Genomic DNA, 25,675 nt, shown 5'->3' on the forward strand with positions numbered 1-25,675 from the left:
GGTTTATCAGCGGGGCGTTTGAGGGTAACTGCAGTTATTAACAGACCAGTACCTACACCAACCTGAGATCGAGCCCTGCTTACATCTATTATCTTATAAGCATCAAAAAGGGTTCAGTACAAGTTGTGACAGGACGCTTTGGCATTAAGTATCACAGAAGTGTTTGTCATGGTGCCTGTTGCTCGCTAAACCTCCACAATTCTGAAGAAGTCATCAAGTATTTTCATTGGATTGAATAAAATAACTTCCAAGGACTTCAAGAGTGCTTTGCTAGATTGGGACTTGCTATCTATAGACACTAAATATTAATTTACTTGAGTCATCAGGGCTGTTTTTTGGATTAAAATGCTAAATCAGGTCAACTTGAACCCCTTTCAGAAACCTGGACATCAACTGAAGTTCTATCAAGCAATAAAAAGAAAATAACGGCACATCAAAGGGCACTCATTGAAATATCCTACAGTGCTACTGGAGGGCATAAGACTTTTTTACTTTTGTGACATTTTTCAAAGGTCAATGAAGTTACCATATACGGTTCCTTGCCCATTAGTGGTAAAAAAAACAAAAAAAACCCCAAAACATTCCAAGAAATGTACCGGGCTTTGCAAAAGTTCTGTTACACGGTTTCATGATCTTTAGAGACGTTTACATGTCGGAGTGAAAAATTCCATTAAATAAACTGAAAGTTCTACCTTATAGGCAGGTGTCCTTAATACAAATTTTTTTCTCCGGTGAAGTTGTATCAAGATGGAAGTCAAAAGAGTTGAGATATCTGCTCTCCTTTGTGCTGAACATCAGCCGGATGACCGTCCACAGAGTTGCGGAGAGGCTAAAGAATGGTGAAGATCTTTCAGGTCTTCACCATTCTTGAAAGATCACTGAAAGATCTTCACCATTCTTGACCCTCTCCGCGACTCTGTGGACGGTCATCCGGCTGATGTTCAGCTGCTTGGCTCTGTCAGACTTGTTGTGGCCAGCATGAAGGAGAGCAGATATCTCAACTCTTTTGACTTCCATCTTGATACAACTTCACTGGAGAAAAAAATTGGATTAAGGACACCTGCCTATAAGGTAGAACTTTCAGTTTATTTAATGGAATTTTTCACTCCGACATGTAAACGTCTCTAAAGATCATGAAACCGTGTAACAGAACTTTTGCAAAGTCCGGTATATATCATCACTCAACAAAACTACTCAACTAAAGAATGCGTAAGTTTCTTCAGCTAACCATGGTTAGTTTAGGAACGAGCTGCAAGTCCGTCTTTTCCATATTCCATATTCAATGTGTGCAGAAGTTACCAAATATGATCACTTGCCCGATGGAAACCTTGGAAAAACCCTTTTAGCCAATAATTATTATCATTGTCGATCAATATGTGAACAATCAATGACACAAATTGAGTGTAAGGGACGATGTTTTCTACATATGACACCAGAGGCTAAAGCAGATCAACTAGCTGTGCCACTAAGTTATAAAACATTGATCCTGGTTTGTCTGAAACATGTGAGCTCTGATTGTAGGTCATTATCAACCACATGAGTCTTTGTCATGATTCCCATTGCTAGCTAAACCTTATTAACATGCACATCTGGTGTTACTTTTAGACAAGGAAATAGGAATGTCCCAACCAAGGCTCTGTTATACTTATTACAACATTTAAAATCATTGTCTTAGTTGACACCAGTTTGTTTTAAACTCCTGAGTTCTGTCTGGACGTCATTATCAACCGCAGAAGTCTTTGTCATGCTGCCCCTTTGCTAGCTAAACTCCCACAATGCTCTTTGCATGCCAACATGACCTGTAGTCTGAGTGACGCCTCCTTTGGTCTCTACAGTATTAAACAGTAAGAGGCTCTGGTGGAACAACCAGGTACTACAGCTGATCTACAATATATTTACTGACATGCACGTCCTTCATCCTCTTTCTAATTGGTGCGATATATTTTTAATCGGTTAAATTATGTGACAGGAATTACTGAAAAGAATGTTTGAATAACTGTGCATGCCTGTCTAACCTTGATAGCATAAAGAGTGAAGAAACATTAGCTTTTACTGCTTCGTTGCACAAAAGAGATGAATTTTTTCACCTCTGAAAGAATGTTCAAGGTTGAGAAAGAGACTGTGCTCTGTATAAAAGACTCTCCTCAGCTCATTCTTTTGACTTTGTGTGCATTAGTCCATCTACAAATGCTGAAGGAAACTTACAAGCTTTTTGACTTCACGCCTTATTTAACAGAATTGCCCTCATGCTTATTAACGGCAAATAATCAGCTGACCGTTAAACGCTAGCATCCCTAATTTCTGAACTAAATTTAAGCAAGAAATGCCTCATTTAACTCAATTAAAAGGACATTTAACACCATTACGTTGGAAGAAGACGAGTGTTTCAGACATTTTTGACTTCTCAGGCACTGCAAACACAATGAATGACCTCTGAAGGTGTTGATATTCGTCTCTGTGAAGGTTTTCTTACAGATTTTTCACTCTATGATGGTTAAATGTATTTTTTTTTTAAAAAGAAATATTAGCACACCTTCAGTTGCTGAAGGACAGAAATTACCTTCTCTGTGAGGGGTGCTGCTGGACGAGGAGGAGGAGGAGGCTTGGTCACTTTCTCTTCAACCTCTTCCTCCTCCTCCTCCTCCTCCTCCTCCTCTTCCTCCGCCTCCCATTGGCTGCTGCCGGGATAAAACTCGTCCTCTTCCTCCAGAGGCCCCACCCCCTCCACGCCATTTCCTTCATCATCAAATATGCCCGCCTCCAGAGGGTCGCCATGCCTGACAGTCAACAACAATCAGTTTTATTTCTTATTCACTCCAGTATCAGCCTTATTAACTACAATAGTCTTGTCTAAACACATAATAAAGATAATAAAACAAGAATAAAGTGCAGAAAAGTCATATGGAATTAAATATTCACATCCATAAACATTAAAAAGGAGTAGAAAGAAGTTTGCTTTTGGAATAATTAAAATGATATTTCAGTGCTAAATGTTTATTTTGGATCAAAGTTTGCAGGAAAAGTTGTGAAGACTTCATTTTAGACACTGCTTTATAGAGAAAAAGGTTTTTTATTTCTGCTTATGGTTAAGTATTTGCCTTCTTTTTTCAATTGAAGAAAACTTTAGATGTCTCCATCTTAGTTTTGCGTGTTAGCATGCTAACAAATTAGCTTGTTGAACCCAAAGCACAGCTGAGGACGGAGGAACTGTCAGCAGTTTTTCGGCATTTGCTTGTAATGGTCATGCTAGATGAAAAGTCAGAAGATGATGAATGAAATTTCTTCGCTAAATATCTGACAGCTGGTGAGACTTTTCAGACCGAACAACTAGCATGTGAAGCTAGCTGCTCCTTAAACAAAACCATGATGCAGCTCTGAGAATTACAAGCAGCTAATCTGCTAATATGTGAAATTAAAAGTCTGTAAGAGCTGCTGCTGTTTTGGAAAAATGAAAAGTACCTCTCAACCCCGTATTCTACTCATTACAATCATTTAAACATCAAAACTTAAATGGTTTTAAAAGAAAATTGTGAATTTAATGTTCTACATTAACAAATATAGTAATTTATGTGTATAAATATAATGTTATAAGTCATGAAAAACAGTGGAATTATAAAGTGATATTAAGATACAGCAGATAAATGAGTGAATAAATAAAATGGGTTTAAGTGGACTCACCACTCATCGTCTTCTGGAGCTCCGACTCTGTTGCTGCTGGAAACACGAGTCTGAAACAAGAAACACACACATCAGGACCAAACCTGATCAGCATCTTTTTATCATGTAAGTGTGGATGTTGGACAGTTTCTCAACAGCTCAGCGACACTATTGACTGTAAGATGTGTTTTTCTTTTTTTGATCAGCTGCCGTTTTTTGCCTCTTTCATTGAATAATTTGGCAAACGATGTGATGCTAAAGATGCTACAGCGATTCAATTAAAGGTTATATAAAAGTTTGACTATTTTATCGAAGAGGCTAAAAAACAACAAGAAAATGTTAACACATTTTTTTAAAAATCATCATCAAGCTAATTTCCTTTGTGATACTTTAGTAAACCTCCTGTCCTCTTGCTTTTCTAATTTTGTCTTTGTTGCGCCTAAACTCTGCTAACCTCAACAGTAAACACTTTAATGTACCAGCTAGTGTTAGCAAAATGTCCGTTTTCAAAAATCCTATAGCTGAAAGTGAGATAAAATTAGAAAATGTGTCAAATTTCATCCAATTTTATGATTGAAACTTGCTTTATTCTGCTGAATAATGCTTATAGTTTGATATTACAAACAAGTTAAACAACAATTTTGCTCATTTAAGAAGCTAAAATGCTTATGAAGACATTATTTTTATTTAAAAAATATTTTTTCAAAGACAATGCTTTTATTCTACTCATCCTAAACAGCTGGTAGAAATTTAAAATACACTGAAAACTCAACCTCAGGTGTGATAAGATTAAAATAACTTAAATATTGTGATTTTGATGAAGTTTGTGCACCTGACAGATGTAAATTAGTGGATAATTATTGCTAGAAAAGATAATTTTGTGCATTTTTTCAAGAACTATTCCACTCTTTTAGTATGGAACAGACTCTCCGAGAACTAAAATCATTTCAGAAGTTCACAAAAATGTGTAAGGTTGCGCAACAGTATTTTAAAAGGCCAGTGAATCATGCTTCTATCTCACGAAAAGCATGTGAACAGGTGCAGTATGTCACTCAGAAATAAGCAGAACAAAGCAAAAATTTGCATAAATAGATAAAATACAGAGAATTAAAAACAACAGATTAGATAAACGAGGTCCTGTGCAACTGTGTGTCTTTTTAAAAACACTACTAAATGTTTAGTTTCTACTCGTGGAGGTCAGAAAGTGTCCACTAGGTGTCAGTGTCTCCTCCTTCAGTACCCGATCAGAACCACCCGACACCCTGCTGCCGTCTTTGTCCTTGTTGCTGATCTCGGGCATGTAGACTCGACCCAGCAGGTTGTACCACTTGAAGCGTCGGTCCTCCGAACAGCTGACGTCAGCCAGACTGATCTGAGCTCCGGCCTGGAGGGAGGAAGAGGAGGAAGGATGTTGAAAAGGAGACGTTTCTCATGCTGCAGCTTCAAACATCTGAACGTTTGTGTTAAAAATAATAATTTCTCCTGACAGGAATGAATCAAGATGCATTTAATTTGGCTTTTATGATGAGAATTCAGAGAGAAAATGATTTATTTCCTGTGAAAAAGAAAAGAGTTCTACAAAGCAATGTATAAAATATAAAATAAGTGACAGCATAAATATTTAATCCCTTTAAGGTCAGTATTTCATAGCTGCAGATACAGCATTAAACCTGTGCTGGTCTCAATTAACCTGAATATCTGCAGTGTTTCACTCCATGATGCTGCCACCACCTTGCTTCACGTCATGATACTGCCACCACCGTGCTTCATGACATGATGCTGCCACCACCATGCTTCACATGATGATGCTGCCACCATCGTGCTTCACGTCATGATGCTGCCACCACCGTGCTTCACGTCATGATGCTGCCACCACCGTGCTTCACGTCATGATGCTGCCACCACCGTGCTTCACGTCATGATGCTGCCACCACCGTGCTTCACGTCATGATGCTGCCACCACCGTGCTTCACGTCATGATGCTGCCACCACCGTGCTTCACGTCATGATGCTGCCACCACCGTGCTTCACGTCATGATGCTGCCACCAACGTGCTTCACGTCATGATGCTGCCACCACCGTGCTTCACGTCATGATGCTGCCACCAACGTGCTTCACGTCATGATGCTGCCACCACCGTGCTTCACGTCATGATGCTGCCACCACCGTGCTTCACGTCATGATGCTGCCACCAACGTGCTTCACGTCATGATGCTGCCACCACCGTGCTTCACGTCATGATGCTGCCACCACCGTGCTTCACGTCATGATGCTGCCACCATCATGCTTCACATCATGATGCTGCCACCACCATGCTTCACATCATGATGCTGCCACCACCTTGATTCACATCATGATGCTGCCACCACCGTGCTTCACGTCATGATGCTGCCACCACCATGCTTCACATCATGATGCTGCCACCATCATGCTTCACATCATGATGCTGCCACCACCTTGATTCACGTCATGATGCTGCCACCACCATGCTTCATGTCATGATGCTGCCACCACCCTGCTTCACGTCATGATGCTGCCACCACTGTGCTTCAAATTATGATGCTGCCACCACCGTGCTTCACGTCATGATGCTGCCACCACCGTGCTTCACATCATGATGCTGCCACCATCATGCTTCACGTCATGATGCTGCCACCACCGTGCTTCACGTCATGATGCTGCCACCATCATGCTTCACATCATGATGCTGCCACCACCATGCTTCACATCATGATGCTGCCACCATCATGCTTCACATCATGATGCTGCCACCATCATGCTTCACATCATGATGCTGCCACCACCTTGATTCACGTCATGATGCTGCCACCACCATGCTTCACGTCATGATGCTGCCACCACCCTGCTTCACATCATGATGCTGCCACCATCGTGCTTCACATTATGATGCTGCCACCACCGTGCTTCACGTCATGATGCTGCCACCACCGTGCTTCACGTCATGATGCTGCCACCATCATGCTTCACATCATGATGCTGCCACCACCATGCTTCACATCATGATGCTGCCACCATCATGCTTCACATCATGATGCTGCCACCATCATGCTTCACATCATGATGCTGCCACCACCTTGATTCACATCATGATGCTGCCACCACCGTGCTTCACGTCATGATGCTGCCACCACCATGCTTCACATCATGATGCTGCCACCATCATGCTTCACATCATGATGCTGCCACCACCTTGATTCACGTCATGATGCTGCCACCACCATGCTTCACGTCATGATGCTGCCACCACTGTGCTTCAAATTATGATGCTGCCACCACCGTGCTTCACATCATGATGCTGCCACCATCATGCTTCACATCATGATGCTGCCACCACCTTGATTCACGTCATGATGCTGCCACCACCATGCTTCATGTCATGATGCTGCCACCACCATGCTTCACGTCATGATGCTGCCACCACTGTGCTTCAAATTATGATGCTGCCACCACCATGCTTCACGTCATGATGCTGTCACCACCGTGCTTCACGTCATGATGCTGTCACCACCGTGCTTCACGTCATGATGCTGTCACCACCATGCTTCACGTCATGATGCTGCCACCACCATGCTTCACATCATGATGTGTCCACCACCATGCTTCATGTCATGATGCTGCCACCACCATGCTTCATGTCATGATGCTGCCACCACCATGCTTCACATCATGATGCTGCCACCACCATGCTTCATGTCATGATGCTGCCACCACCGTGCTTCACATCATGATGCTGACATGCTTTACAGTGGGGATGGAGAGTTTTTGATGATATTTTTGCCAAACGTAGCATCTAGTATGACGCCAAAAAGCTCCATTCTGGTCTCCTCAGACCAAACAACCTTCTTCCAGCTGACTTCAGAGTCTCCAACATTTCTTTTGGGGAACTCTAGTCCAGATTTAATTTGAGATTTTTTCGACAGAGTGTTTCTCTTTGCTACTCTATCATAAAGCTTTGACTGGTAAAGAACAGACAACAGTTGTATGAACAGTCTCATCTGAGCTGATGAAGCTTGGAACTCCTTCAGAGGAGTCATAGGTGTCTTGGTGGCCTCCCTCAGTCTTTTACTTGTTCGATCACTCGAGGACGTCATGTTCTAGCCAGATTTACTCATGCTCCTTACTCCTTCTATTTCTTACTTCTCGTGCCAACTGGTTGCACCTGAGTTTAATTATGTTAATCTCTTTAAAGGCGATTAATATTTATGCTATCACTTATTTTTACCTGGAAACCATGCTTCTAAATAGTTCTGTTTACAGTGAGTTCTGTTGTAACAGGACATGACCTAACACAGACACTAACCAGACAGTCTTCGTGGCCGGACTTGCTGGTGTTGCAGACGTCGACCCTCAGGGTTTTCTGCCGCAGTGCATTGTGGGAGATTTGCATGCCGAACACCTCGTTGAACTCCACGGTGTCCTGAGGCAGCGAGCTGCGAGTTCGGAAGAGGCAGCGAGTCGCCTCCACACAGGGCAGCACCACCACGCGAACATACCTGCAACAGGAAGTTCAGTCACACGGTGCTGTTTATGGTTTGCTTTGCTTTTTAAGAGAAAACAAAGGAACTTTATTCTCATTTATTTTATAAGGATGATCATATCTAAAAGTTTAAATCCGACTCCTAAACACTGTCTAAATACATTTCTTTGCACAACATTTCGGTGGTAGACTTTCATCAGTTAAATTGTGGAAAAAGACTATATGCCTGATGAAGGTCTGTAACTGAAATATTGCACTAATAAATGTGTTTTTGGAAGTTAGACAGTGTGCATGAGTTTGATTGGAGGTGAAAGAAACACAATGCTTCAGACTCTTCATGATCTTATTTTCAGTGCAAAACTCACCAGATTCAGTGTTACATCCTGTTACTCATGCACTAGAAAATTAGTCTTTCCTAATTGAAGAATTCATCGGGAACTGTTTGGATAAATTTTGTCCAACAGCAACATCAGATGCACAGGAACGATGTTTAAAGATGTTAAAGAGTTTGAAAAAGTTCTATGAAGGTCATTCCATGAAAAAAATCAATCAGTTTCTCCCTCTAATTTCCTCAGAATCAGAATTTTTTTTTAATGTACAATAAATTTAGTAGTTTTATTCTGGAATGATCCCCAACCTCTAGTACACGGTCACATTTTAGTCATAAATTATGTCCTAATTATTTTATTTAACAGAAAATCTTCACTAAACAGCAGATGGTAGCGTTTTTCTACGAGTATCTAACCATCCATGGGGAGCAGTTTTCTCGCTGTCGTGTTGATTTAGTTTCTTTGCCTTTGTAATCTGACTTCATTAATCTCTGAAGCATAAATAAAGGTTAATTAACAAATGAGTGAAAATATTCTGTGTATTTTCATTTTTATTGTGAATTGGCCGTATTTATTCTGTTGTTTTACTGTAACTCTTTTTAGAAAAATGCTGCAGAAGAGTTGAAATTATGGTTGACACAAAGACTCAAACATTCATGCTTAAAGCTGAATAAAATAAGCATAAAGTTTAGAATTCATTCCTCAAAGTGTTTTCTGTCGGTTGTTGCATCCAGTTACCAGCTCAGCTCTTCAAGACAGTAGGTGAAGCTTCTCGTCATGAGCATTAAACGTGTCAGGCTGCAGCCGACAAACACATCTGAAAAACCAAACTAGCTCTCAGTTTTGTCACACTTTGAACATTAAACGAGGGTTCATACATTTTGTGGTCGGTGGGCAGGCAGAGGGCGCTGCAGTTGGACAGCTGCATGACGTAGACGGTGAATCTCTGGTCTCTGGACTCGTAACGGAAGCCGAGCTGCACCTGAGAGCAGCCAGAAGCCAACCTCTCCTCGTAGGAGCTCAGCAGGAGGTCGGCAGGGAGGCCCGGCCTGCAGGAAACACCAGAAAGCCAATAACACCACCACTCAAACATCAGCAGAAACGAGGCCGGTATCAGACTTTAAATGAAGACATTCCAGACAGAAGTGTTGCTGAACCATCTCACTTCACTTATTTGTCATTTGGGACCCAAACTGAAGCTCTGTAAAAATATATTGGCTGTATTTTTAATATTTCATAGTTTCAAACCTGGGACTTTACTGTTAAATCAAAGAGTCTTATCTGGGAGGATATTTTCAGAGTTCACTATCTCCAGAAAGAAAACTCTTCTTGGCTATAGAGCCAAGAAATTTAGATACAGACAGAACAGTTTCCAAACAACTGAAAGGCTCCAACAGAGGTCAAATGTGTAATTAATGGTAATGGAAAATGGAGAAAAGTGCAATTTTTCCATTTTTCTGCTAATTTTACATGTAAGAATAGCAAAACACTGAAACCTTATTTGCCACACATCAGATTCTGCTGATATTAGAGCCTTAAAAGTTGGTGAAATGTTGACCAAAGACTGTATTTTAGTAGAAATATGGATCCATCCATATATATATGCACTTATAGGAACTTTCTGTGGCTCCAATACCAGCTTTGTTTAAAAATTTTGTACTTTTTCCATTTTCCAGGGTCATTAATTATTCATTATTGTCATTTTGGACAACTTTGAAGACATATTGGACAGTTTTTGGTCATTTTTAAAAAATGGGTCATTCTGGTCAGGTATCAATTAGTAGTGGATAATTCTGATCAGGTTTCAAGTAATTTAGGACAATTTCGAGTCATTTTAGTCAAGTTTCAAGTCAAAACGGTTAAAAAAAAAAGAGCCTTGTCTTGCTATACTTCTCACAAATCATATTCTAAGCCTCAAAAGTTGGTGAAATGTCGACCAAAAACTGTATTTTTCGTAGGAAAGATGGATATATATATATATATATATATATGTATACACACACTTGCAGGAACTTTGTGGGGGCCCATTGGAACTTTTGTTCCAAAATTTTGCACTTTTTTCCATTTTCAGAGATCCATGATTAAACATTTGGTCTCTACTGGAGCCATTCAATCATGTGGATCTGTTAGAAATAATTCTGTTTGTGTTCTCAACAAGTTTCAAAGCTGCTGGACTTTTATTTCTGGAGATATTGAGAAAATAGTTTGCAAGGTAAGACATTTTTTTCAAGAATAAAACTAAAAATGATCAGGGTTGAAAACATGGAATTCTATAAATACAGCCAAAATATTTTTCAGAACTCAGTTTTGGGTATCAGGTAACAAATATGGAAACTCAGAACAAAATATGAGCAGCATATTTCCTGAATCCTGTCTGAACTGGCACCGAAAGATCCAATCGTGACGGCAGATAGAACATTTCTGCTTCATTTTATTCTTATTTTAACCTCCAGATGTAAATTTGTTGGATGGATGGTCCTGGTTCCTCCAGAGTCATCATATTTGAACAAATTAAGGGAAGCATATTCGCAGACTATTTTGAAGTTTAAAAAGGAGATGGTAGGACGGTGTTACGTGCAGTGAGCTCTAAAACTGTGTTAAGATCAGAGTAAACCCTTCATACCTGCGCTCCGACGGTTCGTACACTCCGCTGTCGCCGGCCACCGATTCGTCCGACACCGCCGAGGTCACGCCCATCTTCTTTGGCCCCGCCCCCGTCCCTCGCAGCTGAGGAGTCGAGTCTGAAAACAACAGCAGGCAATAAAACTAATTATTAAGGACAAATGTGGTCATAGTGGATATTTTTATGACTGTATTTATTACTAAATACTGTATCCAAAGACACAGTCTTCATGTCATCGGCCACAGAGCTCAAATGTTGTTCAAAAACCATTAAAAACACATTAATGAACCCAAACTGATGACACAAAAACTCACTCAAGCACCAAATGTAGATTAATCCACCACAGAAAATAGTCTCCAACATATTTGTTTGAGTTGTTTTAGAGATCACTGAGTCTTTTTTTAAAAAATGTCTGTGGTAGGAACCAGTGAGCTTGAAGATGAAAGAAAAGTCCCGGCTAAATAAGTCAGAAAGTATCGATTAAAATGTTGATTTCTGTGTGGAATTTTCCAAACATAACATCAATCTTATCCTTTAATTTGCTAAAAACAGCACAGCATGAATAGAAAATAATACAACCTGAGAAAATCCTTTATTTTGTGTAGCAGAACCTGGACACTAGAGCTGTAGCTTAACGAGAAACGGATAAATTACATTAAATTACTGTTACGGGCAGTTTTTTAGCCTATAAATCCCAAATATTTGTTCGAAAATGTGACAATTTTTTGCTTTTTAGTGTCAACGAACATCTGAAGACATCACTGTAGACATTTATAGCTTCTATTTAATGTAAATTATCTTATTTAGTGTCATTATTATGGTTGCTTTACTTTTGTTCAGAGAAAATCAGCAGCCTTCAGTGATTTATTCATTATTCCAGGCGGTGGCAGGAGCAGACTACACATGTAAACCACACATGTAATGTTTTTACGACTTTCAGTGCAGCAGCCACGGGTTTTAATCTGTGATCAATGGACCAGTTTAGCTGCTGAACGTGGGCGTGACCAAAGCCGGACTCAGGTGATTCAGCGCATATTTGATCCTCGGCCAGGAGGAGTGAACGTATGTTTGCTTATCAACAAGAACAATAGGAATGTACAGCTGTAAGCCAAGCAGGAGTAAGTTCTATTTTCAGAAACAGATGACAGATTTATGAGGAAGTCTTGCTAACATGCAAAGCAACAGCAGAAATAAACCAAAAAAAAAAAAACTGCTGCAAGTCACGGATGTATTCCTCTATGAATAATGTTCTCAATTAATCATGAAAACGTCCCAGAAAATACCAAAAAAATTCAGAAAATAGTCAAAAAGTGTCTGGAAAGTATGAAAAAGTGTCCAAAAAGTGTGAACATGTGTCAAAAAATAGCAATAAAATGTTAGAACATAGTGAAAAGGTATTAGAAAATAGTGAAAATGGGTCAGGAAACATTGAAAAGGTTTCAGTCAATGGTAAAAATGTTTCAGTACATAGCGAAAGTGTCAGAAATGAGTGAAAATGGGTGAGAAAATAATTAAAATTGGTCAGAAAATAGTGATAATGGGTGAGAAAATGGCAAATTAGTGTCAGAAAATAAGGAAAACATGTCAGAAAATGGTAAAATGGGTCAGAAATAGCAAATTAATGTCAAAAAATACCTAGAAAATGGTGGGAAAACTTCTCAGAAAATACCAAAAAATGCCAGAAAACAGTGAAAAAAGTATCCGAAAATAGCAAAGAATGCCAGAAAATAGCGAGGAAGTGTCAGAAAATAGCTAAAGTGTCAAAAAAAAAAGCAAGTGTCAGAACATACTGAAAAAGTGTTTTAAAAAAATAGTGAAAATGAGTCACTAAATAGTAAAAATGTTTCAGTATATAGGGAAAGTGTCAGAAATGAGTGAAAACGGGTGAGAAAACAGTGAACATTGGTGAGAAAATAGCAAAAAAAAGTGTCAGAAAAAAAGGAAAAAAACATCAGAAAATGGTAAAATGGGTTAGAAAATAATTAATTGGTATCAGGAAAGAACCAGAATTGCCAGAAAATAGTGGAAGAAAGTGTCAGAAAATAGTAAAGAACGCTGGAAAATATTGAAAAAGTGCCTGACAATAATTCAATTAAATTTTATTTATACAGCACCAATCTATACCATGCCATCTCATAGAATATCACAAAGATGGCGGCGCGCATGGTCGCAGCGGCTCACGGCTCTCCTCTTCGGTGCTCTTTTTCCTTATTATTTCTTTCTGTTTGTGCACTATCGGTTGCGAGAACATCCATTACACCTGCCAGAAACTTTGGGACATTGGGAACCAGTATCAGACACCTATCACGAGTGCCTTTCACCACAGGCACAACAGACCAGACGACCTAGCAAGACCATCGGGCTCTCTGTGGATTATTGTCGGGTCTCGGTGCAGACGGAGAAGGGAGAGGAAGCAGAAGCGGGGCCGCAAGTCCAGCGTTATGCTAAGGCTAAGAAAACGACCATATAAGCCACCTCTACCGAGCCTGTATCTCACAAAAGCTAGATCCCTGGTGCATGAAATGGATGACTTGGAACTACAGCTTGCTGGGAATCGCTATGTTCGTGATTGCTGTATTCTGATTATCACCGAAACCTGGCTCCATCTGGACATACCCGATGCTAGCATGCAGCTAGCAGGCCGCACTCTGCTACGTGGGGACAGGACTAAGGACTCTGGTAAGAGCAGAGGAGGGGGGCTCTGTATGTATGTGCATAACAACTGGTGCAACAACGGGACTGTGATAGACAAGCACTGTTCCCCGGACCTCGAGTACATGTCTTGTGAGATGCCGGCCCTTTTTTCTACCGAGAGAGCTAACAGTAGTGATCGTGTATATCCCACCACACGCCAACGTAAACACGGCGCTCTCCATCCTGCTGAACACCATCAACGAACATCAGCGGGACCATCCGGATGGTGTCCACATAATTGCAGGAGACTTTAATAAGGCCAACCTGAAGACTGTACTCCCAACGTTCTATCAGCATGTCAAGTGTTCCACTAGAGGGGAAAACACTTTGGATCACATTTATTCCAACATTAAGCACGCATACAGAGCCATACCCCTCCCCCATCTCGGCCAGTCAGACCATCTTTCTCTCCTGCTCCCCCCAGCCTACACCTCCCTCAGACGAAGTGCCAGGCCCACCATAAAGACTGTTACAATCTGGCCGGATAACGCACTTTTCTCAACTGCAGGACTGCTTCACTGAGACAGACTGGGACCTATTTGAACACCAGAAGCTTGGAACTTTCACAGAAACAGTACTGGACTACATCAAGTTCTGTATTGGGAATGTGACTGTGGAAAAAAACCATCCGGGTCTTCCCAAATCGGAAACCCTGGTTAACCAGCCAGGCTCACACACTCCTTAGAGTCCGTGACGCTGCCTTCAGATCAGGTGACAGAGCCCTTTACAGGACTGCTTGAGCGGATCTGAAAAGAGGAATTAAAAAAGCAAAGGCGGACCATAAGAAGAGCATAGAGTCCCACCTGTCCAGCAACAACACACGGGCGGTGTGGCAGGGCATTCACAACATCACAAACTCCAGGGGCAGCACTACAACAACAGAAGACCTGAGTGCATCACTGGCTGAGGAGCTAAATAGCTTCTTCGCTCGCTTTGAAACGTCACAACAGCAACATTCAGCAGCCCCTGCCCTGCCCCACCCCCACCCAGCTTCTGCACCACTATACTCACTGTCAGCGAGCAGGAAGTCAGACGGGTGCTCCTGGCAGTGAACCCTAAGAAGACTGCTGGCCCAGATGGTGTTCCTGTAAAGTGCTTAAGGCATGTGCCCTCCAGCTCACCCACATCCTCACATGAATCTTCAACCTCTCCCTGGTTCAGGCAGTCATCCCGTCCTGTCTGAAAACCGCCACAATCATCCCAGTACCTAAGAAGTCTCCCACCACGAGCCCAAACGATTATCGTCCTGTGGCCCTCACTCCGATAATCATGAAGTGCTTCAAGAGACTGGTCCTCCAGCACATCAAGGACTATCTCCCCCCAGACTTCGACACCTACCAGTTATCGTGCAAACAGATCCACTGAGGATGCCATCGCTGTAGCTCTCCACTCCGTGCTGTCACATCTGAAGCAGCAGCAGAGCTATGTCCGTATGCTCTTTGTGGATTTTAGCTCTGCCTTTAATACAATCATTCCGGACATTCTCATCACCAAACTGGTCACTCTCGGCCTCCCCCCTCTCACATGTGCCTAGATAAAGGACTTCCTTACCAACCGTCCCCAAACTGTGAGACTTGGCCCCCACCTGTCCTCAATGCGGACACTGAGCACCGGCTCCCAAGGCTGTGTGCTGAGCCCCCTCCTGTACTGTCTCTATACCCATGACTGTCGTCCGGCCCACAACAGCAACCTCATCGTGAAGTTTGCTGACGACACAACAGTTGTCGGACTCATCTCAGGAGAAGACGAGACAGCCTACAGAGGGGAGGTCCTGAAGTTGGCAGCTTGGTGTTCTGAAAACAACCTGGCTCTGAACACCAAGAAAACAAAGGAGATCATTGTCAACTTTAGGAAGCTCAGCACCGATCTAGACCCCCTCTACATCAACGGTGAGTGTGTGGAGAGGGTCCACACCTTCCGGTTCCTTGGTGTCCTCATCTCCTCCAACATCTCCTAGACGGACAACACCAAGGTCATCATTAAGAAGGCGCAGCAGCGGCTACACCTCCTGAGGGTTCTCAAGAAACTCGACTTGGACCCCACCCTGCTGCTGACCTTCTATCGCTTGTCCATTGAGAGCCTGCTGACTTACTGCAGGCTTACGGCAGCTGCACCATGGCAGACAGGAAGGGACTTCAGAGGGTTGTTAAGACAGCACAGAAAATCATCGGCTGCCCCCTCCCCTCCCTGATGGACATTTACACCTCCCGCTGCCTTAAAAGAGCAGAAAACATCATCAAGGACAACTCTCACCCTGGCTCCGACCTGTTTGTCCCGTTGCCCTCAGGAAGGCGCTACAGGTGCATCAGAACCAAAACAAACAGACTCAAAAACAGTTTATTTCCAAAAGCCATCACCACTCTGAACTCAAACATGCACTGACATCCCAAACACTCCCCCGCCCCACCCACCCACACCCCACCCCCCAAGAATACCTCATAACCGTCTACTGTGCAATACGGACTATGCAATATCACACTGACCATGCACTTTTTTATTCCTTATACTGTTTTACTTAACTTATTCAGCTTATCTTATTTATTATTTTCTTTATCTTTTTGTGATTTTTATTACATGTATCGTCTTGCACTAATGGAGATGCTCTTAAATCTCATTGTACTAGTGTATAGTGACAATAAAGGCATTCTGATTCTGATTCTGATAGCACACTGACAAAGTGTCAGAGAATAGTAAAAAATGCTTGAAAATAGTCAAAGTGTCAGAAAATATTGAAAAAGTGTCTAAAAGTAGTGAAAACATCCCAGAAAACAGCAGAAATGTTTTGGAAAATAGCAAGAAAGTGTCAGAAAATCATGACAGAATGACAGAAAATAGTGAAAATGTGTTACAAAATAGTGAAGAAGTGTCAGAAAATAGTGCTAGAAAATTGAATAACTGTCAGAAAATAACAAAAGCATAAGAAAATATTGAGAAAGTGTTGAAAAATAAAGTGTGAGAAAATAGTGAAAATATGTCAACAAAGTGTCAGAAAATGGCAAAAAAGTGCCAAAACCTAGGAAAAAAGTGTCTGAAAATAAATTATTTCAAATTTATTTATATAGCACCAATTCACAGCATATGTCGTCTCATATTGCTTCACACAGTACGGTAAAAAGTGACAGAAAATAGTGAAAAAGTATCCAAAACCAGCACAAAAGCGTCAGAAAATACTGAAAACATCTCAGAAAACAGCAAAAAATGTCAGAATATAACTAAATTTGTCAATAAGCAGTAAAATTGTGTCAGCAAGTGTTAGAAAATTATGACAAACTGTCAGAAAATAGCAAAATAGGGTCGGAAAATATTGAAAACATCTCAGAAAATATCAAAAACTTGTTTGAAAGTAGCAAGTGTCAGAAGATAGTGAAAACCTGTAAAACAATGTAAAGAAGTGACAGAAAATAGTGCAGGAGTGCTAGAAAATTATGTAATTGTCAGAAAATAGCAACGACAAAAAAAGCACCTGATCTAAGAGATTAAGCCAAAAAAATTCTGTCAAAAAGTCACAAGTGTGGCTCTGTTGTGTTGAAAACATTGAGTGTAAACTGGTTTAAAATGCTGCTAGTAGATCGTAGCTTTTTGTGTTTCTGGGCATCGACTGGTTCAAGAGGAGGTAAGAAAGCAGACACCACGTCCACCTTTCACCTGAGGCTTGGAGTCACGTTCAAGAGCAGCAGACCAAAACTCCACAAAGTTCACTTTTAACGTGTTGTTGGAGGAGATTCCGTTCACGAAGACATAAAACGGAAATAAAATCCTGGAACCGGGGGAGGTTTGGGCTCCATAAATCATCCAGGAACATCATTCAAACGTGGCTCCATCACACCGGGGCGACCCAGCGGCTGCAACCCAACACCAGCTAACCGTCACCGCCGTCGGGTTTCACACACGGCGTTGGGTTTCAAACACACAGCGAGCTGGGAGGATTTCCTGCTTTCCAATAAAGCTGGAGTGTTTTCTGTGACGTGGAGTGTAACAGAGATGAGCTTTATGAACGCCTGACTCACTCTACACTAACTTTTACCGCATAAGACGCTCATTTTATTCTATTATTTATTCACTAAAAGATCCTGCATTCTAGTTATTAGGCTGGGTTTTCTGCCCTCGTATTTCACTTTATTCTCTCCTACGGTTCAACAACACAGCAGCAAAAGTAAATTTAAACAGAGCTGCAAGTCCTCCACTAATTATGTTCTCAATTATTCAAGAAAATGTGTCAAGAAACAGCAAAGTGTCAGAAAATAGTGAAAGCAGAAAATAGCTTTTAAAAAGTGTCAAAAAATAATGAAAATGTGTCAACAATAGTCAAAAAGTGTCCAAATATAGTACAAAAAAGGTGTTAAAAAAAGTGTGAAAATGTGTCAAATAACAAAAACATAGAGAAGAAGTGTCAGAAAACAATACAAATGTGCCATAAAATAGTAAAAAAGGGTCAGAAAATAGTGAAAACGTGCCAGAATATAGCATAAAGGTGTCCGAAAACAGTGAAAACATGCCAGAAAATAGCAAGACAGCATCGAAAATAGTGAAAATGTGTCAGAAGACAGTGAAAAAAAAATGTCACAGAATCCAGGAACACGTCAAACAATCCAAAATAGTGTGCAGAAAGTGTCAGAAAATAGCAATAGTGTCAGAAAATAGTGAAAACGTGTGAATAAATAGTAAATAGTAAATCAGTGCCAAAAAATATTGCAGAAGAGCTAAAAAATTGCATAACTGTCAGATAATAGCAAAAAAGTGTGAAAGAATGGGGAAAACGTGTCAGAATATAGTGAACATCATCAGAAAATATCAAGAAAGCACCAGAAAATAGTGAAAATGTGTCCGAAGACGGTGAAAAAATAGTGATTACAAGTCAGATAATAGCGAGAAAGTGTTGGAAAATTGTAAGAAAGTGCCATAAATAGCAAATCAGTGTCAGGAAAATTGCGTAACTGTCAGTAAATAGCAAAAAAAGTGTGAAAAAATTGGGGAAAAGTGTCAGAAAATTGTGAAAATGTGTCAGAGGACAGTGAAAAAATGCTACAGAATCCAAGGACACTTCAAACTAGGGATGGGAATTTCGACTAATTTCCGCACGCCCGAGCATAAAGCTGGATGGCAGCGCCTGGTCGGGACCAAGGGAAGCGAAGCGTGGCTGTGCCGGGGGGGTGTGTGTGTGTGTGTGTGTGTGTGTGTGTGTGAACGGACAGGCGGTGTAGGTTTGGAGAAATGAACGTGTCATCCGGAGGTCGACCGTCCCCTGCTACGTGTGAGGGGAGGGGAGGAGGAGCAATTCTCTCCCTGGCTGCTCAGCCTGTTTACAAAGAAGCCGAGGCAGAGGCACGAAGAACAAGGTACATGATGCTTAATGCAGCGTTTAACCGACTAGTAAAATACTAAATGTTTAATAAATGAGTAGGTGGTTAAACGATTAAACGACCAGTCGCGCACATCCCTACTTCAAACGATCCAAAATAGTGAACAAATGTCAGAAAATAGGGATAAAGTGTCAGAAAATATTGACAACGCGTCAACAAATAGTAAACCAGTGCCAGAAAATAGTACAGATGTGCTAGAAAACTGCATAGCTGTCAGTATGTAGCCAAAAAGTAGGAAAAAATGGGGGAAAAGTGTCAGAAAACTGTGAAAATGTGTTTCTAAAAAAGCAAAATAGTGTCCGAAAACAGTGAAAACCTGCCAGAAAATAGCAGGAAAGCATCAGAAAATAGTGAAAGTGTGTCAGAAGACAGTGGCAAAAATGTCCCAGAATCCAAGGAGAGTTCAAACAATCCAAAATAGTGAACACATGTCAGAAAATACAGAGAAAAGGTCAACAAATACTAAATCAGTGCCAGGAGATAGTGCAGAAGTGCTAGAAAATTGCATAACTGTCATTAAATTGAAAAAAAAAAAAAAGTAGGAAAATTTTGAAAAAAAGTGTCAGAAAATTTTGAAAACCTGTTATTAAAAAAATCTAAAAATGTGTCAGAAAATAAATTAGTTAAATGTTGTCTGCACAAAAAGTTAAAGTGGGATATTAAAATGTGCACTAAAGTGCTGCTGCATTTATCTCTACAAGCATCTTTATAAGCAGCAGTGCAACACGTTAAAGGGAAGAACGTTAAGCACGTGTCCATTGATTTGTTTAACAATCACATATGGCTTAAATGTTTGGCTAATATGACCTATAGAAACACAAAAACACTGCAAGTTGAAATAAACTTTTCTTCAAGTCTGCTCCTCCTCGAGTTTGTTATTCTATTGTTTCTGTGAAAATCAGTAGATGTACAGTATAAAAGCTTCGTATTTACCTTTGACCTCCTCTCCCAGCGTGGTGTTCTGCTTCTCCTCCAGCCCTCCAGAACCTCCATGCTCCTCCTGCTGCTGCTCCTCAGAGTCCAAGTCGAGCTCCAGCTCTGCTAACCGGCTTTGGAGCTCCAGATCCAGGCCCAACCCGCCGGGCCCTGTCTGGCCCGCGAAAGTCTCTCCGGACAAGAAGCTAGTGTCCGTGACGAGCGGCGAGCACGGCGGAGACAGCGAGGAGAGCGACGACCGCGGAGATAAAGAGCTCATGGAGCGAGGGGTTTCTGACAGTCTGAGGGCCTGGATCCTGGAAGACCCCGACTCCACCCCGACATTACCTCCTGGACCTCCTCCAGCAGAACTTCCTGCATCTCCTTCTACAACTCCTGCTTTGCCCTCGGGCCTCCCAGAGTCCCTTCCCCCGCAGCCCGTCACCACCTCGTGTTCGTGGATGGTGGTGATGGAGCTGGAGGGCCGGTAGCCTCCCTGGCCGCCCTCCTGCAGGAGGCTGTCCAGCTTGTTCTGGAAGTCTGGGTCGGCCAGCTCGGGCTGCTCCAGGTAGATGTCGGTGAAGCTGAGGGAGGAGGTGGATCCCAGGCTGGAGGTGGTGGCCAGAGATCCACGGCTGGATGTCAGGGAGCCTCGACTGCTGCCGGACGAACAGGACAAGGTGCTGGCCGAGAGGCTGGAGCGGAGATGGACACAAAAACACAAGGAGTTACCATCTTAATAGGACATGCTAGGGCGACCCAAACATTTCTGTATGTTTAACCCCGAAGTACCGCCCCTGTAGAACCTCTGTAAGGGGTGAAAAAAGTACCAACTCCAGGGAAGGAACTGCTGAGTGGCCCTGAAACGATGGTTCAACTAAGCTCAGAGAAGACGCCATGTGCCATGTCCTTGTCCAGTAGCAGTCTTCTTTTCTCCAATACCAACAATGTAAAATTCACCAGACTGGCTAAAATAATAAACAACTACTTATCTATTTCCTACGTGCACATAGAAGTGGAGTTACGTCTAATAACTACTATTTGTTGGATCCTACACCCCAACGGAAACAGAAAGACAGAACGGACCATTCCAGTAAAAGTTCTTACCATCTTGTGCCTGGTTCAAGTTCCTTCAACGGAAACCCACCGACAGACACGTTAACAATTCATCTACAGATATCTACTGGTGCAAAACTGATGTTATCAAGTCCAAGATCAATCTCCAGGTCAGCTGGTTCAGTTTTATTTATACTTCAGTTTTATTCTAAAAATGATAAGATTATTACAACCAAGCACAAAATGGATATTTGTCGCTTCTTGTTGGCTACTGGAATCATTATTATGAAAATATCCATAAAAATCTCAACACAACAAAGTGAGTATCTACTGAATCCACTGCAGCTTAAATCAGATTTGTCAGCTTCAAGTCGAACTGACCTGACCCGAAATAAACATTAAATATTAGATCAGTTTCATTAAAAAACTTCCTTCTTGTCTCCTTTCTTTTTATCACCTCAGCCCTCTTGCAGGTGCCTCCTCATATACTTTCCGACTCTGAACGAGCAGCGGTGAACTAATTAAACCGGGAAGAGTCGTTAGCCCCGACATAAGAACTAATTAAACCGGGAAGAGTCGTTAGCCCCGACATAAAGGAGTTCCTGTCCTGCAGGGAGATGTTTGATGTCCGTCGGCCCAGAGATGAACCAACCCTGAGAACTTAAACTAACCTCAGAGGCCCAGAGTTCATGTCAATCCTTCATATCATCGCTGCTGGACTCTAAAAACCAGGGCTGGGAAATATTAGACGAGACGTGTGCGGCCCTTACAGCAGCCTTGCGTCATTTATTAAACCGTAATTGCTGAGGATGGTGGAAAATGAACGCTGGGTTGGGCTGGAAAATTAGATTTACACAGACAGATCATGAGTGAAATCAAAGAAAGCAGAAGAGAACACGAGCAGCTTTCATCCCCGGCAAACGTTCGATCATTGAAGGTTAAATATTTCAACCAACTCCCCCTTCGCTTCAAAGCTCCTCGAGTCCAAGAGATCTGATGGTCAACAACCTTCTAGGAAATCTGTTCCAAATGATAAATATGCAAAATGTCTAAGTACAGCTCATTAAATAAACATTGAACACATGAATCTGGTTTCTCAGAGCTCATTAGCCTCTATCTAGTCTCTATGCTTGGATATAATAGAGTCAAACATCGGATAGTGATTTATTTCACGACTCAGTAAAAAAAAGACCTCTTCAAAACTTCACCTATCCAAACATAAAGATATTTTATACCTTTTTAATGATTAGTTTTCAAAATTATGTCCCACTTTCTGCTTGTGGTTTGGATTTATACTTGATTTCTGAGTATTTTTTGAAAGTAAACACACCTTTTCTTGGTCCTATGTGGTGTTCTATAACACCTTGGTCAAGGGCAGTGGATGACTTGATCTATTGGCTGCTACACTCAAATATAGTGTGCAATAAAACATTGTTACTGGGCCCACCTGGATCCATGCACCACAACCCTCCTGTACACTCATTAGGGTCCGAGCACTGACAGCGCATAGAACCCTACTCACCCAAAATCATCACATTTTTGAGGTCTAAACATGCTCCAAAACACATGAAAATTCGCAAATGCATCAGAACTAGTAAAAAATCTATATTTTATGGGACCTGCACGTTTGTGTCAAAATGACTCCACAGTGTCTCCCGTAACATTTGTAACAGTGACTAAGACATTTCACCTACATCTACCAAATTTGGGAGACATATGTAGCACATCAGTTACATCCATATCCTAAAGGTAGTGTCTACAGATATGGACCCGTACCCGTAGCCTGTGGGCAACGGATACGGCACTTTCCATTTGCCAGACAGATACGGACCCGTACGCGAGTCTCGCGAGTCAAGAAGCTGCTAACCACTGCAAACTGTTGAAAGGTAAGCAAAGGTTAAGGTTAGGGTTAGTGTTAGGGTCAGGTTTAGGGTCCGTACCTGTAGTACCGATGCTACGGGTCCGTACCGCTAGCGTCTACCGGGAGTCACGTGACCAGATCTCGCGTATCTGATTGGCAAATGGCAAGTGCCATATCCGTAGTCCACAGGCTACGGGTACGGGTCCGTACCTCTAGCAACAACCTATCCTAAACCCAGCAGGAAGTCTATCATTTTGCTTTCACTATAAGATTTTTTGTTATTTTTGCTCATTTTCAGTGGTCAACTCCTCACTGGGGTAACTCCAAAAGACCTCAGATTTGGCCAGTATATCTAACAGGCCTTAGTGATGAAAACTTATCAAAAATCTTCTGCCAACGTCAAAGGGCGTGGCCGTGGTCGCCCCCTGAACATTGATGCTTTGCCATGAAACAGGAAGTGATGTCTGACTCTCCTGTACATGCTCCAATCTGCCTCAGATTTTACATGTTTGATCACAGACCTGCCCTGATGACATCCAGATGCCAATATCCATTCACAGTCATAGCGCCACCTGCTGGCGTGGTGAAGTTTGATGCCTCACCATGACAACTGAGGTGTTTATAACTCAGCTGCACATGACCTAAATTTCATATTCTGAGACAACAGTCCAGGTCTGCAGACATGGACATTCCAAAAGTGAGTCATAGTCATAGCGCCAACTACTGCTAACACAAATTTGTAGTCATTATCTTTGCTCATACCACTGCAAAAAACTTTGTGATATAATCCTTGACATTGGTCAGCTAAGTCTCAATTCCGTGAAATTTCTGTCACACTTCAACATACGCCATGTCCCAACATGTATGTTTGTGAGGACCCGTTCAACGCTGCTTGCAGCTTTAATTAGTGTCCGAGTATCGAATGGTGCATAGACCCTATTAAACTCTTGGGTATTGCATTTTACTCTAAATATTAACCCTTCTTTGTACTAGGCTTGTCAAAAATATCGATACTTCGGTACTTACTCGATCCTAAACATTATAAACAGATACGATACTAGCTTGCCGTAGAATCAATACTATCGATACTCTGCTCCTATGGTCTGCTGCTCCCGCTACAGTCCACGCTGCCGCCCACCGCCCTGCCCCCCGAACTCACTGCATGTCCAGGCTTGTTAATGCCTCGCTACTACCAGCAAAACACGACGGAATTAAGAAATATAACCATGGCAAGTGTCGCAGAATTTCGTGAGGTAAGCTCCCATTTGATCATGATTAAACTGAGTTGTATTTACATCCTACATCCGTTGCCAGGACATTAGCTAACTAAGCTAGCTAGCTAGCGCTAGTCCAAAACATAATGTTACATGGGGCTTTTTGCCAACGTTAGCAGGCATGCCCGCAGCCCGAGTAATCCTAATTGACTACTTTAATTTAACGAGATACAAACGTATTTGCTTTTGCTAAGTGTGATGTTTCTCTTATAGCTCCAGAGTGACGCTGAGAGCGGAGAGAGTCGACTGGCTGCAGCGACACCAAAACACCAACAGCCTTCGCTAACAGCAGTGTTTGACCAGCAAAGTCATTATGATCCAAAGTCACGAGAAGCAAAGACAATAAACAGGGCTGTGACAGAGTATTTGTGCATGGATATGGTCCCCATTTACACAGTAGAGAAATCTGGGTTCAAACAACTTCTTAAACAGCTAAATCCTAGGTATGACCTTCCCTCACGTAATCATTTCATGAGCACTGAAATTGAGGTTAAATACTGACATACTATTTTGTTTTGCACTACCTCATACATCTTTAAAAAAATATATTAATGATGCAGAAGTTTTTTCCAATAAAAAAATGGTTTTACAGCAAAGTACAAAAGCCTGTGCTTTAATTTGTTCCGTGTGGTATCGAAATGGTATCGAGTATCGATACTGAACTGGGTATCGAAGTTGAAATTCTAGTATCGTGACAAGCCTACTCTGTACACCTCTGTAAATACCAGCATTTAAGGATCCTCATGTTGTTTCTTAAACCGGCACAATTTGCATGTTCTTTTGTTCCTGTACATTGTCCTTCTATCTTGTATGTAACATGTGTGAGCTACTGGAAACCTCTATCTACCCATTAAGAGCAGGAACAAGACGAACGAACCTTTTGAGCTGAGTGTGCAGCGATGTGGCCAGTCGAACCATCTCCTCCAGCTCTCTGACCAGCTTGTTCCTCTTGCAGTGAAGTCGCAGCCTGAAAGCATAAAAAGTAGATTTATTTCCCACAAAAGAAAAGACAAACCAAAACTTGACGGCGACATCCGGACTTAACGCCTTCACACTGAAGGAAAATCAAAGGAAGACGCCGAACATAATCGTCTGCCAACGCCGCAGGTTCAGTTAACAGCTCCAACAGCAGCCGTGTGTTTGCTGAGAGGACACGAGTCCATTAACAGCTGTTAATATGATCTAGTGTTTGAGTGGAAACAGGCCAAAGAGGGGAAGCCTTTGATCGGGTTTCAGACTGCTGCAGGGGACTGTGGTTCTGTCCTTTATATAACAGTAATAATAATACTAATATGTGTGCCAGAAATATGTCGAAGTAGCTAAAACTGTTCCAAAAGCTTGAGGCAAACATGGTATGCAGCAGCGCAGACGGATAAACAATTGACATAATTGTTGCAAACATTTGATT

The 25,675-nt window shown here is 41.8% G+C and overlaps 1 protein-coding gene across 1 annotated transcript in view; it reads right to left on the minus strand.

The window, feature by feature from the left end:
* The window catches only part of wwc1 (WW and C2 domain containing 1), an 89,066-nt gene that overhangs the window by 15,293 nt on the left and 48,098 nt on the right, over positions 1-25,675 (minus strand). Inside the window, exons 10-17 of the mRNA XM_051937402.1 lie at positions 25,145-25,234; positions 20,095-20,771; positions 11,108-11,225; positions 9,363-9,533; positions 7,979-8,171; positions 4,898-5,041; positions 3,679-3,728; positions 2,561-2,777 (exon numbers count right to left, since the gene is read on the minus strand). Coding sequence (XP_051793362.1) covers positions 2,561-2,777; positions 3,679-3,728; positions 4,898-5,041; positions 7,979-8,171; positions 9,363-9,533; positions 11,108-11,225; positions 20,095-20,771; positions 25,145-25,234 — 1,660 coding nt within the window. The remainder of the gene's footprint in view (positions 1-2,560; positions 2,778-3,678; positions 3,729-4,897; positions 5,042-7,978; positions 8,172-9,362; positions 9,534-11,107; positions 11,226-20,094; positions 20,772-25,144; positions 25,235-25,675) is intronic.

The sequence above is a fragment of the Acanthochromis polyacanthus genome, chromosome 17 (genome assembly GCF_021347895.1).
Source record: "Acanthochromis polyacanthus isolate Apoly-LR-REF ecotype Palm Island chromosome 17, KAUST_Apoly_ChrSc, whole genome shotgun sequence".
NCBI classification, from domain to species: Eukaryota; Metazoa; Chordata; class Actinopteri; family Pomacentridae; genus Acanthochromis; species Acanthochromis polyacanthus.